At 35.9% G+C, this 17,003-nt stretch overlaps 1 protein-coding gene across 1 annotated transcript in view; it reads right to left on the reverse strand.

Annotated features, from left to right (window-relative positions):
- Positions 1 to 10,360, reverse strand: part of LOC129224239 (dorsal-ventral patterning protein Sog-like) — a 136,693-nt gene extending 126,333 nt beyond the window's left edge. Inside the window, exons 1-2 of the mRNA XM_054858665.1 lie at positions 10,298 to 10,360; positions 7,192 to 7,318 (exon numbers count right to left, since the gene is read on the reverse strand). Of these exons, the coding sequence (XP_054714640.1) occupies positions 7,192 to 7,318; positions 10,298 to 10,360 (190 nt within the window). The remainder of the gene's footprint in view (positions 1 to 7,191; positions 7,319 to 10,297) is intronic.
- Positions 10,361 to 17,003: the final 6,643 nt, after the last annotated feature.

Genomic DNA, 17,003 nt, shown 5'->3' on the forward strand with positions numbered 1-17,003 from the left:
AGTTAAAATAAAGCCAGACCAATATAGATGGTAGTTGATAGGGATATTGTAGAAAACAAAAGTAAGGCCGGAAAAGTGATAAAGGGTACTTTTAGAAGGATTTTAGCTGTTGCGTGGGGAGGAAGTGTTTATTTTGTTAGTAACACAAACAAGTTACACAAAACTTTACTAATGGATACATTGAAAAATTGCAAATGAACTGCAACGGTTAAAGAAAAATGATCAATAAGAAGCAGAAAGTAAAAAGGTTTGAAATTAATATATTGTACTGACTGAGAAAAGGAAAATTTGGAGATTAAACGAGTCAAAAATTTGAAGATGAATGTATTTTTTTAATGCAATTTTATCACAAGTGCATCAATACAATGTTCCAACTGCTCACCGTTCAAAAGAAAGGTCATTTATTTTTTAAGTGAAGGAACGGATCCGTTCATTTAAAGGATTCATTCTTTTTAACCCGTTCGTTCATGAATGACACATCTCTAGTTATTAGGAAAACTTAAAATGGCGCGTAAAAAAAGTATGAGCCTAAAAAATTTCTTTCATAACTTTTGAACTCACTTAGTAGTGGAAAACAACTAGTAAAAAAATTAGGGAAATCAAAAATGTCGAGCAACACGGCCTGGGTGACTTCTAATGGATTGTGGAAGCATCAAACACTTTTAGAATAGGGTAGTTTTCCGCCCCTCCCGTTTTACTTCCTTTTACAAAAAAGGAAGTATTGTATTCGAGAAAAAAAATTTCACTCAAAAATCGGCCTTAATTTCCATTTTTCTCACCCCCGAATGAATGTTGAGTTTCTTTTCCGACCCGACCACACGTAGATATATGCCTAGGAACCTACAGACACACGAAACATCCATTTTGACGACCCCCGAGTTAATTACAACGAATTTTCTCGTGACGTCTGTATGTACGTATGTGCGTATGTATCTCGCATAACTCAAAAACGGTATGTCCTAGAAAGTTGAAATTTGGTACGAAGACTCCTAGTCGGGTCTAGTTGTGCACCTTCCCTTTTGGCTGCATTCGGATGTCTCTAAGGGGATCTTTTGCCCCTTTTTAGGGGGAAATCATTGTTCATTTCGATTTAAACTCAAGTGGTGTTAGAATTTGTCGGAACTTGGCGATATATCGCCATTCTTTTGGTTGCCAAGTTTTGTCACCAAATTTGGCTTTTTTTTTTAAAGTTTAAATTTGGTTTCGATTTGGCCACTGTTGGTGATATTTAGAGAGTAAACAATTGAGTCACATTAAAATTGCAAGTAATGGGGAAATTACATTAAATTGGAGTAAAAGGAAGTCATGTGATGCACACATCAGCTCGTTAAAAAAAAAAAAAAATTCTGAAGGAGCATGGTCGACAACATGGGGTGAGTTACTCCCTTTTCTCAATTTTTACTTATTTTCTAAAAAATAATCTTAAAAGACGTCCAGTCGTCGAGTTCGCTGCTGACGTCACAAGTGAGAAAGTCGCTAGGGTTACCAGTACGAAGCTTCAGGACATTTTCAAACTTCGTCAAATGAATATTTTATTTAACTAGCAATGGGCTGGTTTCCTTCAGTCAAAAGTAGAACTTTTAGTCACTGAAGTTGATAGAATAAGCGAAAAAATTAACATGGAACCAGAATATACTTCCATTTTCCAACAGTTATTTTTTAATTAATTATTTTAAATGCCCTATTTTTCAAAAAAGGCGTGTTCTTGATGACGTCACAAATGATGCTCTTTGGCGCATCTTTCTATGCGCCAAGCTTTGTTATGATAACCAAGAAGCGAATAAAAATTGTTCTATTCTATTCAGAGTCACAACTGACTACAACCGTATTTATGTAGAGGACTGCATACTAAGTGCCTTGCCTCCATTATTTTATATACCGATAGATGGCAGCACCATCACCGGATCGAACAGTTAATGAGAATTTAGAACTAGTCCAAGAGCTAATAGCTACCTGGTACTAGCACCCCCAGAGGTATCGTTTCACTTGGAGGACATTGAGACCACGAGCATATTTAACGTCGCCCAGTCCCCTTTAATGACGACGGTGGGTCTTCGACCAGCGAGGATCGAACCCGAGGCCCTCCGGCCCCGAGTCCAATGCCTTACCGATCAGGCTACCACGGCCCCAAAATTAAAATTGTGCTCTACGCTTGCTATCAACCCTATCGTTGCCAATACACGTGAGTAAAGATGCGAATTAAATATTTTGTTCTGTGAATGGCAACACTGAATGGCATTTCATAACTTGTGACGTCACACGACAGAAGTGTAAACAATGAAAGCTCACCGATTTAAGTAATTTTTTAAAAATATTAAACTTAAACAAATTATTTAAAAAAATGTCAGATCCCATGTTTTTAAGCATGCTGTTTCAGAAAAAATAGTTTCAAAATTTTGGAAACGAAACCCATTCTCGTTCCGCTAATAATTGCTCGCAGTGAAAAATTTCCAAAAGGCGATATCTTGCCAAAGAAAAAAATAATAATCTTTACTAATAATAAAGTTGAAAGTCTTTGTCCGTGTCTGGATGTCTGTAGGATGTCTGTGACGCGCATAGCGCCTAGACCGTTCGGCCGATTTTCATGAAATTTGGCACAAAGTTAGTATGTAGCATGGGGGTGTGCACCTCGAAGCGATTTTTCGAAAATTCGATGTGGTTCTTTTTCTATTCCAATTTCAAGAAAAAAACTATCATAAGATGGACGAGTAAATTACGAAATTATCATAACGTGGAACCGTCACATGGGCACAAGCCAACTGGCGAGATACGAAATTATATATAACGTGGAACCGTAACATGGGTACAAGTCAACTGTCGAGAAAATTCACCATACATTATTTGTAAATATGCAGGCGAACCAAAAGCCCTTTTGATTTTTCTATTACGGGCAAAGCCGTGCGGGTATCACTAGTAATAAATAAATAAATAAAAATAATAATAAAGTTTAAGGTTGGGGAAAAAAAGTATTTTCTAGCTCCACGGTTTTTTTTTTTTTTTTTCATTCCCGTTTGCTCTATCCATTTCAGTGACTGAAAGTAGTACTTTTGACTGAAGGAAACACCCCATTCAACACGGCACTTCCGCTTGCCCATTGCAGGCAAGTACGAACAACTTTCGCACGTCTGCAGGGGCTCTATGGTCTCATCTTTCCAGCCGTTGCAGCAATTCGACGCAACCACCGACCGAAATGAAATCGACGTCATCATCACCTGCATTCCATCTTCCTCATCATTAGCACCCTCTCGGGTGCTCGGCAAGTGGGTTAAGAGAGGCGGACCGCGGGAGATTGTTAGCGCGCTCGTTCTCCCCGCCAGCTTTATTGCCGGCTTGGTATGCGACGGATCCACCTTCGCATGCCACTTGTTGCGCCTCAAAGGTTCGTGAATCCACATTTCGGGATATTTTTGGTCTGTAAGCCTTTCGCAAGCGATTTGCTTCATAGACTAATAATAAAAGTAGACCGAGCTTTCCCAGACTTGCTGATGAAAAAATTGGTTCATGGATACATCATGTGACTGGTGGAAGGCTTGGCGAAAACTTTGGCAGCATGGTTGCTAGATGGCAACATTATCTATAGTTAGCCACTCGACATGTATTTTAAGTAATGTGTTTTCATTATAATTTTTTTCCAGGTGCAGAGATTGAACTGTTTTTCTTTTAGTTATGAATCATTTTGACATTAGTAATTAGTTTTTGATCACAGTTTTGAGTAACTTTTATTTCATTTGGAACTGCTACGTCAGCGTTGGCGTGAACGTAATGGAGGAAACGTTTTGCGTTAACGCAAAAATGTACTAATCGGAATCTTAAATTGAAATTGTAGGTGAAAATCTTACCGTTGCCGATTCTATTAGGGCGCTTGCATCTTTAATTGCTTAGAGAGTTAAATTGACTAAAGAAAATGCACAATACTATCTAAACGAAAAACTCACTATATTAACAAAACATTTACAACTTAGAATAACTAATCGGACTCCATAAAAGATCATTCTTCCGAGTTCCGTCAATTCCATTTATTTTATTTCTCGCTCCCGTTGATCGTCTGCTACGATCAACGCCCGCTGTTGCTAGGATATCCACGAGTCACATGGTTTGGTTCATGAGCAGCAAAGGGTTGCCACAGCTCGGTCTATTCTTATTATTAGTCTATGATTTGCTTTCTTTCCGGCCTAAAAATACGAGACTCGTACCGATTTGGAGTGGAGCTGTTTCTCACCTGGTAGTTTTCGTTTGCTTTAATACAGGAGGAAGTTTGCGAGCTGCTCAGAAATGACGTCTTCTTTTCTTGTTCACAAAGTTTTTACTTTAAAAACGTATGTTTGTAAATCTTTTGCTTATATTTTGTACTAGTGGTACCCGCACGGTTTTGCCCGTAATAGAAAAATTAAAAGGTCTTTTGGTTCGCCCGTATATTTACAAATAATGTATGGTGAATTTTCTCGCCAGTTGGCTTGTACACCATGTTACGGTTCCACGTTATGATAATTTCGTATCTCGCCAGTTGGCTTGTGCCCATGTTACGGTTCCACGTTATGATAATTTTGTAATTTACTCGTCCATTTTATGATATTTTTGTTCTTCAAAATGGAATAGAAAAAGAACCACATCGAATTTTCGAAAAATTGCTTCGAGGCGCACACTCCCATGCTACAAACTAACTTTGTGCCAAATTTCATGAAAATCGGCCGAACGGTCTGGGTGCTATGCGCGCCACAGAGAGCCAGACATCCAGAGATCCAGTTCAAGAAGAAATTTAAAAAAAAATTTCCTCATATATAGATTCCCAGCTGCGCCGCCCGGCGTTGTATGGTCTGCCTCGAAAAGAAAAGTTGTCTCAAGTGACTCATGTTCAACAATCAAGCTTAAATTAAAGTTGGAAACAAAGCAAAATTTCCCATCATCATGCTTATAAGAGCAATTTTACGACTTAAAATTTAAATTTATACCTTTTTTGATTTTTATAACATAAAAAAAAATTGAATTTTGACCTCTTGTATTCAAAATATGTTTTTCGCAATCACGAGTGTGTGTGTATATGTATAGGTGTTTGTGTGGGGGTATGTGTGTTTGTGTGTAGGGGGGTATGTGTATGTGTGTGTAGGCATGTGTGTTTGTGTCTATGTGCTGACATAAGTGTGTGGGTAGTTGTGTGTATGAATGTGTGTGTGGGGGGTATGTGTATGTGTGTGTAGGCATATGTGTTTGTGCCTGTATGCAGGCATGAATGTGTGGGTAGTTAGTTGTGTGTATGTTTTCATGTGTGTGTATGGGTACGTGTCTGTATGTATGCGTGTATGTATGTGTATGTGTGTGAATGTTTGTGTGTGTGTATGTGTGCGTGTGTGTATGTGTGCGTGTGTGTGTATGTGTGCGTGTGTGTGTATGTGTGCGTGTGTGTGTATGTGTGCGTGTGTGTGTAGGTGTTTGTGTGTATATGTGTGTGCGCGCATGTGTGTGTGTGTAGCTGCGTATGTATGCGCGTGTGTGTTCGACATGGATGCAACCTGGAGACGGCTTTCGCTATAGGAGCAGCATCGTGAGGAGCCGGTCGACGGTGATGTTGCGGAGGATGCTGGCGGGAAAATAAAATGGTAGGAATTCAAAACAGTCAAGTGAGAACAAGCAATCGTGATTGCTCAAAAAAAAAAAAAAAACCTATGCGAGTTTCTCAGCATCAGAGCACCTCTGCGCCAAATTTAGCAAAAATCCAACATAAACTGGATTTCTATAATTAACATACAACCCAAATATATCCATTGTTATCTATTACAGATAGATTTAGTTTTAAATTTTAACACAAGAAATAAAAAATCGACAACATTCCAGATTGTCGGACATTGATTTCCAGAAAGAATGCAGGGCTGCGGGTCCGGGAGTCGAAGAGTTTAAAATTCCATGAGTATGAGTCGCTCATTTATTTTAAAACGTCTTCAAATTTGATCAGGATAATCCAGATAAACGAAGGCCGGATGAACGGGATTCTACTGAATCATTTCAACAATGGCTTTCCGTGGATTGCCTGATTTTTCTTTACTAATGGAATACAAAAGATCTTTAGAAATTATTTTCTTCAATGGGGTTGTTTCCTTCAGTCAAAAGTTCGAGTTTTAGTGACTGAAATTGATAAAATAAGCAAAAAAAAAAAAAAAAAAAATACAGGAAGCGAGAAAAAACTTGATTTTTCCCAACGTTTAATTATTAACTAATGTTTTTAAATGTCCGATTTCGGAGTTAAGGCATGGTCTTTATGACGTCACAAGACGCGCTACTCCACTGACGCACTGAATGCTTACACTTGCCGTCTATCGCGTTTCCAGGTTATATTTATTACTAATAATAAAGCAGAAAGTCTTTCTGTCCGGAGGATGTCTGGATGTCTGTAGGATGTCTGTGACGCGCATAGCGCCTAAACCGTTCGGCCGATTTTCATGAAATTTGGCACAAAGTTAGTATGTAGCATGGGGGTGTGCACCTCGAAGCGATTTTTCGAAAATTCGATGTGGTTCTTTTTTTATTCCAATTTTAAGAAAAAAAACTCTCATAAATTACGAAATTATCATAACGTGGAACCGTAACATGGGCACAAGCCAATTGGCGAGATACGAAATTATCCTAACGTGGAACTGTAACGTCGGTACAAGCCAATTGGCGAGAAAATTCACCATACATTATTTGTAAATATACAGGCAAACCAAAAGACCTTTAATTTTTCTATTACGGGCGAAGCCGTGCGGGTGCCACTAGTTACTAATAAAAAGCTGAAAGTCCCTCTGTCTATGGATGTCCGGAGGATGTCTGAATCTCTGTGACGCGCATAGCGCCTAGACCGTTCGGCCGATTTTCATGAAATTTGGTACAAAGTTAGTTTGTAGCATGGGGTGTGAAGCAATTTTTCGAAAATTCGATGTGGTTCTTTTTCTATTCCAATTTTAAGAACAAAACTATCATAAGATGGACGAGTAAATTACGAAATTATCGTAACATGTAACCGTAACATGGGCACAAGCCTATTGGCGAGATACAAAATTATCATAACGTGGAACCGTAACAAGGGTACAAGCCAACTGGCGAGAAAATTCACCACACATTATTTATAAATATACAGGCGAACCAAAAAGACCTTTTAATTTTTCTGCTACGGGCAAAGCTGTGCGGGTACCTCTAGTACTATAATAAAACGACAATTACCTTCGCCAGGGCATGTTTTGCAACAGCGTTGTGGAAGCAGAACGGGATCTTCGCAAGTAGGCTTCGGACAATCGTTCTTGATGTTTTTACAGCGAACTCGGGATATAATTCGGCGCTTGCGTTGGACCTGGAAAATAAGAGAACGAGCACATTTAGTTACACGGACTGTTGCAATTCCTTATATAATTAAAGACAGACTATTAACTGTTGTTTTACTTATATTTTTATTACTTGAGCATTTTTGTATTGTTTTTGAGCAATCACGATTGCTTATTGTTCTCACTTGACAGTTTTGAATTCCTATGATTTTATTTTCCCCCCGCCTCCCTCTGCAGCACCACCGTCGACCGGCCTCACGATGCTGCTCCTCTAGCGAAAACCATCTCCAGGTTGCGTCACTTACTTGCCTACACTTACACATACTCCTAAACACACACACATACACCTATACACACGCATACATACATACACCTATACACACGCATACATACAGACACCTACACATACACAAACATACACACACCTACGCATACACAAACACACACACACCTACGCATACACAAACACACACACACCTACACATACACACAACGACCACACATACACATACCCCTCCCAACACAAACACTACACACACATACACATACCCCCACACACAAACAAACACACCCCCTCTCCCCCGACACACACTCGTGATTGCGAAAAACATAATTTGAATTCAAGATGTCAAAGTTTAAATTATATTTTTTTTATTAACTTACATTCTGATAAAAACATTTCGCAATAAATTAATAGCGCTCATTAAATAATTTTTCGATGAAAAAATGGTAATTTCAAACTAAGTAAAATCATAAAACAGTATAACGGCATAACTGAAACGGCATCAACTAAACTAGTATGTTGTGGCCATCACGAAACTTTCTTCTATATTTTTCTTTTTTTTTTCTGATCCCTCCCCATGCTTGACGAGGAAGCAATATTCCCAACAAAAACAAAATTACACATGCAAAAACTTGACGACCATCCCAATATTTAAATTATTGATAAAAAAGCAAAGCAAAGAGCGAAAATTGAAAGTTATTTTAAAAGCTTTGCTTGAATTAGTTACAAATATTTTATTTGTTAACAAACATAAGATGGCAACAGTTAAAAATTTTAAATCATTGAGATAATATTTCCGATCATTTCCATACAATTAAAATCACGAGAAATACGCAGACGACAATCTATTACGATTTATCTTTCTTATTGTTGCATTAATAAAAATATTTTTATTCGCAAAAAAAAAAAAAAAAGAATCAACACCTCGTGGAGCGATCGGCATCAAAATTGAACCAAAGCCTGTTTACAAATGGATTCACATATATTCCAAATTTCAACCAGAACGTAGCATTACTTCTTGAGATAGGGCACTCAAAATGGAAAAAAAGAACGGGCGATTGCGCTACCCCCCTTTTTAGCTGTTGACACCAAAATAAAATCAGCTCTTATACCCACTAAGGGCTACTTGCCGATAAATTTTTCTTTCATTCCGTTCATTATTTCTTGAGATACAGCAGTCACAATTGACGACAAAAAACGTTCTATAGCTCAACCCCCGTTTGAGTTATTGACACCAAAATTGAATCAGCACCTATTCCTGTTAATACCAACATATGGACCAAATTTTGTTTGATTCCGCCAGTTACTTCCTGAGGAATAGCAAGCACGCGTAACTCGAAAAACGTCCCATTGCTCCACCCCCCTTGGAGGAATTCGCGCCAAAAACTAATGGGCACAAGTTCACATAGGGGCACATATGTGTACTAAATTTCGTTCGATTTCATGCGGTAGTTTTTGTTGTAGAGCGGCCACAAAAAACTGGTCACACACAGACGTGACACACATACATACACACACACACACAGACAGACAGACATTTTCCAAAAATGGTCGAAATGGACTCAGCACACCTCAAAACGTTCGAATCCGTCAAAATTCGAAATTCGAAAATTTGCACGAATCCAATACTTTCTTCTATATATTAGATATAGAAGAAAGTAAAAAGAGCGAAAACAAAAAAATATATAAATAGTCAAATAATTTAATTTAAAAAACTCTAGCAATTAAAAGAAGTATCTTGAGCTGTGAGAAATGTGTATCTGTATGTACGTCCCCCCCCCCCCCCCCGTTTCAATGATTTCTAAATGAATGATCCTATTTAAACTTTTGAAGGAAAAAAAAGGGGATCTAAAAATATTTACCAGAACATCTAAGTCGTTTGCTTTATTTTTCATTTTTTCATATTCTACTTCATAGTCCAAATGCAATTTAGTAAATATAGTACAGTTGAACTCTCTTAATACGATCACGTTTAATACGAAATCACGGCTAAAGCGAACATTTTGTTCGTTAAGTTTGGTTTGCTATCTAATTACATTAAAAAATTCACGTATAATACGTAAATTAAATTGAAAGTCTCGGCTAAGACGAACAAAAATTTCTGACCTCTTTACTTAAAATGTTCGGGGTTGAATATTGTAATTTTCTTTTTCAGAAATCATTCATCATTTTGTTAGGTAGTAGAAGTCCCAGTGTGTAAAGAGAAGAAAGTATTAAATATTTTATACAGAAAATAAAGCCCGTACATTTGTTAACCTGTGGACAACATATTCCGCGAATTAATTTTCCAAATATATTTTCCAAAAACATCCATGTATTAGAAAGGAGTGATTAATTTTCCGAATGTATTAATATTTAGATTACTATGCGTGAATTAGTAGTAATGATTTTTAAATATAGGTAAGCATTTCTTCGTTTTTTCACAGTATCACTTATTTACGGTTGTTACGAATACCGGTTAATACGAACAAATTCGTTGATTTTTGACATTTCGTATTAACCGAGTTCAACTGACATATATTTTCATATTGCTTTATTATTTAAATAAATATGCTTACTTTGAGGCGACTTCGTTAAAAAAACGAACTGTCAGAGAGGATTGGTGATTTGGAAGGGAAAGAAAACTTTCGCATATATTTATTTTATTTTTCCGTCAAAAAGATTACTATTTTCAATCCTTCTAGAATTCAGCAGAGGCCTTTCACTAAGACGGAAAATCCTGCACCAAAGGAAAGCAATCTGTCATCCACATAGTGAGTGGAGCAATTTTCGTTTCACGACGCTCCATTTGTGTCTTTACTTTTCGAGTTTTAAACTGCGGGACGATCAGCACTTTCCCCGACACTTAAATTTGCATTTCTATGGCACGAGTGTGTACCAAAATAAATACCACTCCTCCGCCGGCATTGTCTTCATCTCGGAAAAATGCCTTCCCGCACCCTCTCCGTCTCCGAGTGACGAACACGCCCGCGAAAAGATGTCCTTCCCTGTCGCGCAACTTCGAGTGCAACGAACCCGAAGGGAGGCTGACACCGCACCCATCATCCCTCGGCTCACTCAGCCGATGCCCATCCAGATTCTCCTCTCCCGCTTTACTCTCGGTCCCGTTCACTTCGCTACGCTTGAATCCTGGAGTCTCCTAGGCAGTGATGCTCCCATCAATTTTTCTGAGGCTATACTACCAGTAATACATTACGCACAATATGTGTTATATATACAGGTAGTTATCAAAATAATGGAAACACCTGAGAATAAAAGTGACATTTGTGAATGCGCTTTGTAAGTAATCTATATACATAAAAATGAATGTTTGTCTGTATGTCATCCATGAACTCAAAAACTACCCGGCAGATTTGGCTGAAACTTTCACCGTTTGTTATTTTTGGTACTGGAAATGTTTATAGACCAGTTCGAAAAAAAATCCGATCGATAATTCCTTTTTTATTCCAATTTAAGTCACAATCCATTGCATAAATACGAATAAAATTATCGGCTGCAGAAATTAATTCGCGTGAAAGATCTCATTGATAAGAAGTTAGCTGTTACCATTTTCCTTGTGTTTGAACAAATAAATTCTTTCTTTATTGTTCTATGGCTTTTCATGCAACGGGGGGATTTAAAACTTTTTCTATTTGATATTTTTAGCGATTGACTGATCTTGCAAACTGCGTGAGTACAAAATTTGAGTATAGTCACGGCTTCACTTGATACCTGGACCGATTATTATGAAAATTGCTATATATATATATGTATTTTTCCACGGAGAAGGTGCATAATATGCTCATTGAAGCCACTCGCCACCAGGCGGCACTGCAGAGTAGCTACTTCTGCCCCGTTCAACCGATTGTCATGAAAATCAGTATAATGATGTATTTTTTTGTTGGCGTAGCAACGCGCGTCGGGTACAGCTAGTAAAGAATAAAATTAGATAATAGTAATGTACATATTCTGGTACCATTTGGTTGTTTAACGGAAGTTCTGTAAGTCTTGGATTTTTTTCAAGCACGGGATATGTCAGACCTCTACTCCCTCTCGTACTTTTAAGAGTGATACAGAGAGCCAAATAGCACCTTTAAGAGGATGCCGCTGGTGCCACAACGTTTCGGTTTCACCCAACGTTTCAGGTGCCATATGCAACTAGCAGTTTTAACAGTGTACAACGGTTCCGTGGGGAAAAGCAGCATTTTCGGAAGAGACAACGGAAACAACAAACTGAAAACCTATTCTACTAAATTAATACGCTGTCATGTTGCAAATTAGCAGGGTTGGCCGGATTGGACCCAATTGGGTTGGACCCCAATTGGGACCCAATTTTTTGAAAAAACCCATTTAAAAAAACCCATTATTTAGCCCACTTTTGGGTTTTTTAAAATTTTTTGAGAAGTTTTTTAAAAAAGTAATTAATTTAAATACTTTTACAATTTAAACTTCTATTTTGTTTGTTCTTCACCCCAGATAATGGGCATAAAAAATGAATTTTGAACTTTAATAGTATTTCTTAACTCTTAACGGCATTAAAAATACTTCAAAGATTTAAAAAATATATACAGTCGACGCTCATTATAACGACCACACATTATAAAGACCGTCCCATTATAACGACCAGTGGCAAAAGTCCCAACTTTGTTCCTATGAACTCTATGTTAATTTGCTTTCATTATAACGACCTTTTTGTATCGTCTAATCCAATACAGCGACCGAATTCAGCGGACGCTATTTCTGGTGTTCTTTCCAATAAACAAATTTGTAGCTTGAAATGACTTTGATTATTGTTTACGGACATCTGCCTGAAGTTTTCAATGTCAAATCGAACTTTGAGAGGGGTGGAGGGATTACCATTCACCACTGCTAGCACAGAAAAAATAATGGGAGGAAAAATCGAGAAATTTCCAGATTCCTAAGAAAAGAGAGTTGACAGATGTGTTGGTAGTTTGGTGTTTGAATCTAGTGGTTTTTAAAATTTGGGGTTCTTGAGGGACTTTTAAATGCTTCTTTGAAAAGCAAGAAAAACACAATTTCTCACCTATATCTGAAACAGAAAATAATGTTTCGCAAAAATCACTTCTGTCAAAAAGGCAAACATCTGTCTGGTTTTATATTCAGAAAATGTTGCGGTAGTAGTTGTAGTAGCAGATTTGCAAGTGTGTAACATTTTCCTCCCTATATTTTCTTTTAAAATTTGTTTAATATTCTGTCATAATATTTTGCACACGATTTTTTAAAAAAATTCCTATGATAAAAATAATTTGGGCATTTAACTGGAATGTTTGAAAAAGTACCATTTTTTTCGGAACAGCAAGGCATGCATGATGACCGTGTATATTTTTTTAAATTATACCTCTTATAACGACCACTCGTTATAAAGACCCTTTTCTCTGGGACGGAGATGGTCGTTATATCGAGCGTCGACTGTATTTAACTTTTATCTTGAACTGGTCAATAAATAACTCAAATTATCTTGACTAAGTCCTGTCACGTCTGGTTTTCTTAATATTTGTAGATTATACAGAGGAAACTACTCTAGCTAAAAGGCTTTCATGTGAATTATTTTCTGCAACCCGACACGTCACAAATTTCGAATTAACAAGTTATATTTTTTTTAGAAATTAACAGGTTTTACAAATGGTCGGACAGAAAACTGAATAGGATGTACAGTATTTTCATTATCTTACAAAAAAGTTTAATATTTCTTAATCTGTACACAGAAATAGAAAAACAGGCAACATAAAATTCAAAGAAATGTCTTGATTAAGCTGGAATTCAGTAAATAGGGATTTAAACTACTTGAGGTTCTACAGTAGTTTTGCATAAAAAAATGAAATACAATAAAGTAAAATGCAAAAAAAAAAAAAAAAAAATAGTAGTAATTAAAAACGAACAATAGATTTTATCACTCGAGAAGTAATTTTGCCTTAACTGTTGGTAATCATGGAAACTAAAAAATCTGAAACTTCACCATTCTTGGGTTTCGTCGTCTTTCATACTCTTCTTCAGAAAATGCTGAATTTTAACTAGTTTCCAGCTTTTTTTACCCCAAGACAATTCTTGTGCTTTGTTCATATACTTCGCTACAACATGCTACAAGTACCCTACATTTTCCCTAAAAAAAGACAAAAAACCCACATTTCTTTTAAAAAACCCAGCTTTAGTTGGGTTTTTTTGGTTTTATTTAAAAAAACCCAAAAAACCCTGGGTCCATGGGCTTTTTTAAAAAAACCCGGGTTTTTGCCAACCCTGCAAATTAGTGCTCAGTTTATTCTAGAAAGTTAGTGGCTTGATGTGTCTGCCAAATTAGCGAAGATGTCGTCACAGTTGATACAAAAGTTACTGTAGAAGTGCGTTTGCAGATATGTACCTCAAAAGGGTGAGTGGCAGAGACGAAGTTATCGTATTTTGTTGCCACTCACACCAGATCCCTTGACACAGAATGACATCTGGGAGCCGTCATGTGCCGTTGTAGGCTTGACGTCCAAGAAATGTCATTTATTTTATTAAAATTATATACAACTAGCTGCTTTGCCCTGTCTACCTTGAAGAAAAAAAAAAAAAAAACCATCGCGTCAAGTGAAGTGTCTTCAATAACCAGGATTAAATGAAAGAAAAAAAAAACCATCATGCAAAATTTTCTCGCCAAACAATGACGACAGATACTAAAATACTTTTAAGAAATTGAAATAAAATGAGAAAGATGGATTTAAAAGGCGTAACCATGGAAACACAAAATAAAATAAGTTTAAGAATTGAAAATGAGAAAGATGGAAATATATAATGGATTCAAAAAGCGTTACCGTGGAAACGAAAAATAAAATGGTTAAAAATTTGAATAGAGAACAGATTTTTGAACTTCAATTAATTCGTTTGTAACTTTTTTTCTAATGGAGATAGATAGAGGGTTAAACTTACGACCTTAGGTCGAGTTCGATCTGGAGTAAAAAAAAGCAGCTGTTTCCAATGCTGTCAAAAAGAAAACTGGGACAATTCCTTCACTTTTTATTGATGGATTTAATGAAGAAAGTAGTGCCTAAATTTCAGCTAAGCCTAAAAAAAATCGAGCTAAAAACGTAAAAAACTCCCGCCGTAATTAAGTTAGAGCATTGGAACAAATTGGGTAGAACGCGGAAAATTCTTCCCTTTCCAACGATATATAATATTACTATTTGCGAGTAATTTTTCACCCCCATATTCGGGAATTTATGTAAAAATTGGGCCTAAATTAGAATAAAAAAAGAACTATTCATCGAATTGTTTTCGAACTGGTCTGCAAACCTTTTCAGGACTTAAAGGAACAAACTGTGAAAATTTCAGCAAAATCGGCCGGGTAGTTCTCGAGTTTTGTGAGTTCAAACACACAGACGCTTTTTGGAGACTTCATTTTATACTATGTAGGGATTACGTAAACATTTGAAAATACTCTCTATTTAATTATGCCTTTCCTCTATTTCAAATTTTAAGGTACTATATAATTGCTAAGTGTTATCTCGCCAAGTATACATCTAAATAGAGAGAGGGAACGTCACTCCAAAACCGGTGACAGCAAATCAGCATTTGTCATATTAAAAAGGAATTTTTTTTTTCTTATGGGTCATTCCATAGTGACTAACGTAACATTCGCAGCTGATTTTCAAACTCTTTTTACTTACATCGGGAGTAAAAATAAATGTGTTTTCGTTTAATATACAGATTTAAAATGTACAAGGTGACTATTTTTCATTTCTACCAAGAATTTGAAGCAAAATCAGCGCTGGCAGGTGTTTTTTCACCAAAAAAGGCATCGTGACTAACGTAACATTTTTGCAACCCTGAGAAACAATGCTTATGTTACGAGGCAAATTTTTCTGAAACTTACGCACCCATTTAAAATTGGCCGATATATTTGTAAGAGGTAAACAATCTATTTTTTAAATCGTACTACAGATTTGTTACAGACGAATCTTTTTTGGCCCTAAATGGTACTTTTCCGAAAAACTGTGTGTGACTAACGTAACGTGACTAACGTAACCATCGAATAGCAAGCAATGAATGCATATAAAAAACTTTTTATAATTAATTTCTTGCTCTTATATTACTTTTACACTTTTTAGGAACTTTCTTTGTGTTGTATTATGGTTCTTTCTTTACTTTTTTTCTATATTAGTGTAAAAAATTGAATGGAAGGATTCAGTTTAATTAACTCAATTTGAATGTGCGAAAAAAAAATAAACAAATTAAAAAAAAATAATTTTACAAACTAAATAACATCATTCTTGGACTAATTAAATCCTAAATATCTATCTTTAAAAAAATTAACTTTTTGCAAGTTGGTAGTTTCACTGAATTCTAGTTTTCTGCTGATGTACTAGTTATCGTTATAAGAAACTCCGTAGTACTTTTCAATGGCATATTATTTTTTAAGGTTTACTGATTCATCGAACGAATAGTGTTGTGCATCCTTTTGAATTAAAATGTAATATTGAGAAAAAAATATTCGAACGTTTTTGCAGAATGCATTTTAATTCCAGATATCACCGCAAATGTTTGAATTTTTAAATGATCATTCTTGTATTTTCTGAAATATATGGCAGCAGCGCTTATCTGTCTCGTCACTGTATCATGTGACATCTTTAAATGTTTTCCAACGAGCAGCCGTTACTTCATTTTAATAATAGGTGGAGATGTATTTTCTAAAAAATAGAGACGTTCTCCTTTGTTAAGACTGTATTTCTATTATCTTACTTCTTAAACTTGGATTCTTGTGTTGAGTGCACATTCAGCAGAGTACTCATTTTACTTTACTCACTTTTTTTCTTTTTTAATAATTCTTTAAATTGGAAGCATCTTTATAAAGACCTTTAAAAAAGTATTTTTTTAAGTAAACAGAAGGTCTACAATGTAATATTACTGATATTTTTCACCCTTTATATTTTTAATCAATATAGAATGCCTACATATTCAATATTGCTCATGAAAATTTACATTAAATTAAATAAGTTTTAAATATTAGCAGTCATTTTTAAAATGTTACATTAGTCACAGGCAAACTGTTACGTTAGTCACAGCTCAAATGTTACGTTAGTCACACTAATTATTTTATATCTACTGATACTAAAATAAATATTTTGCACTTTTTAAGTAGATATGACACAGATGTAAGAAAATAAAAAGTTCTGTTTGGTTCAATCATCTGGTTTAGTTTTTAAGCAGAAATTAGTACATTTTCGTGACTAACGTAACGTAAATATTTTCATTGAAAAAACCAAACTAATTAAAAGACTTATCTTATAATGTATGCAAAAAGAACTGTCAATTTTATTGGACCAACATCTATTCATTTAGAATAAACATAGTTCTTTTAAAAATTTGCAAAATATTTTACATTACACAAGAAAACGTAGACGCATGTTTTTTGCACATGCTAAGCCTTTTCTACAACCTCGCACGTTTAGAGCCAGAAG

The sequence above is a fragment of the Uloborus diversus genome, chromosome 6, assembly GCF_026930045.1.
Source record: "Uloborus diversus isolate 005 chromosome 6, Udiv.v.3.1, whole genome shotgun sequence".
NCBI classification, from domain to species: Eukaryota; Metazoa; Arthropoda; class Arachnida; order Araneae; family Uloboridae; genus Uloborus; species Uloborus diversus.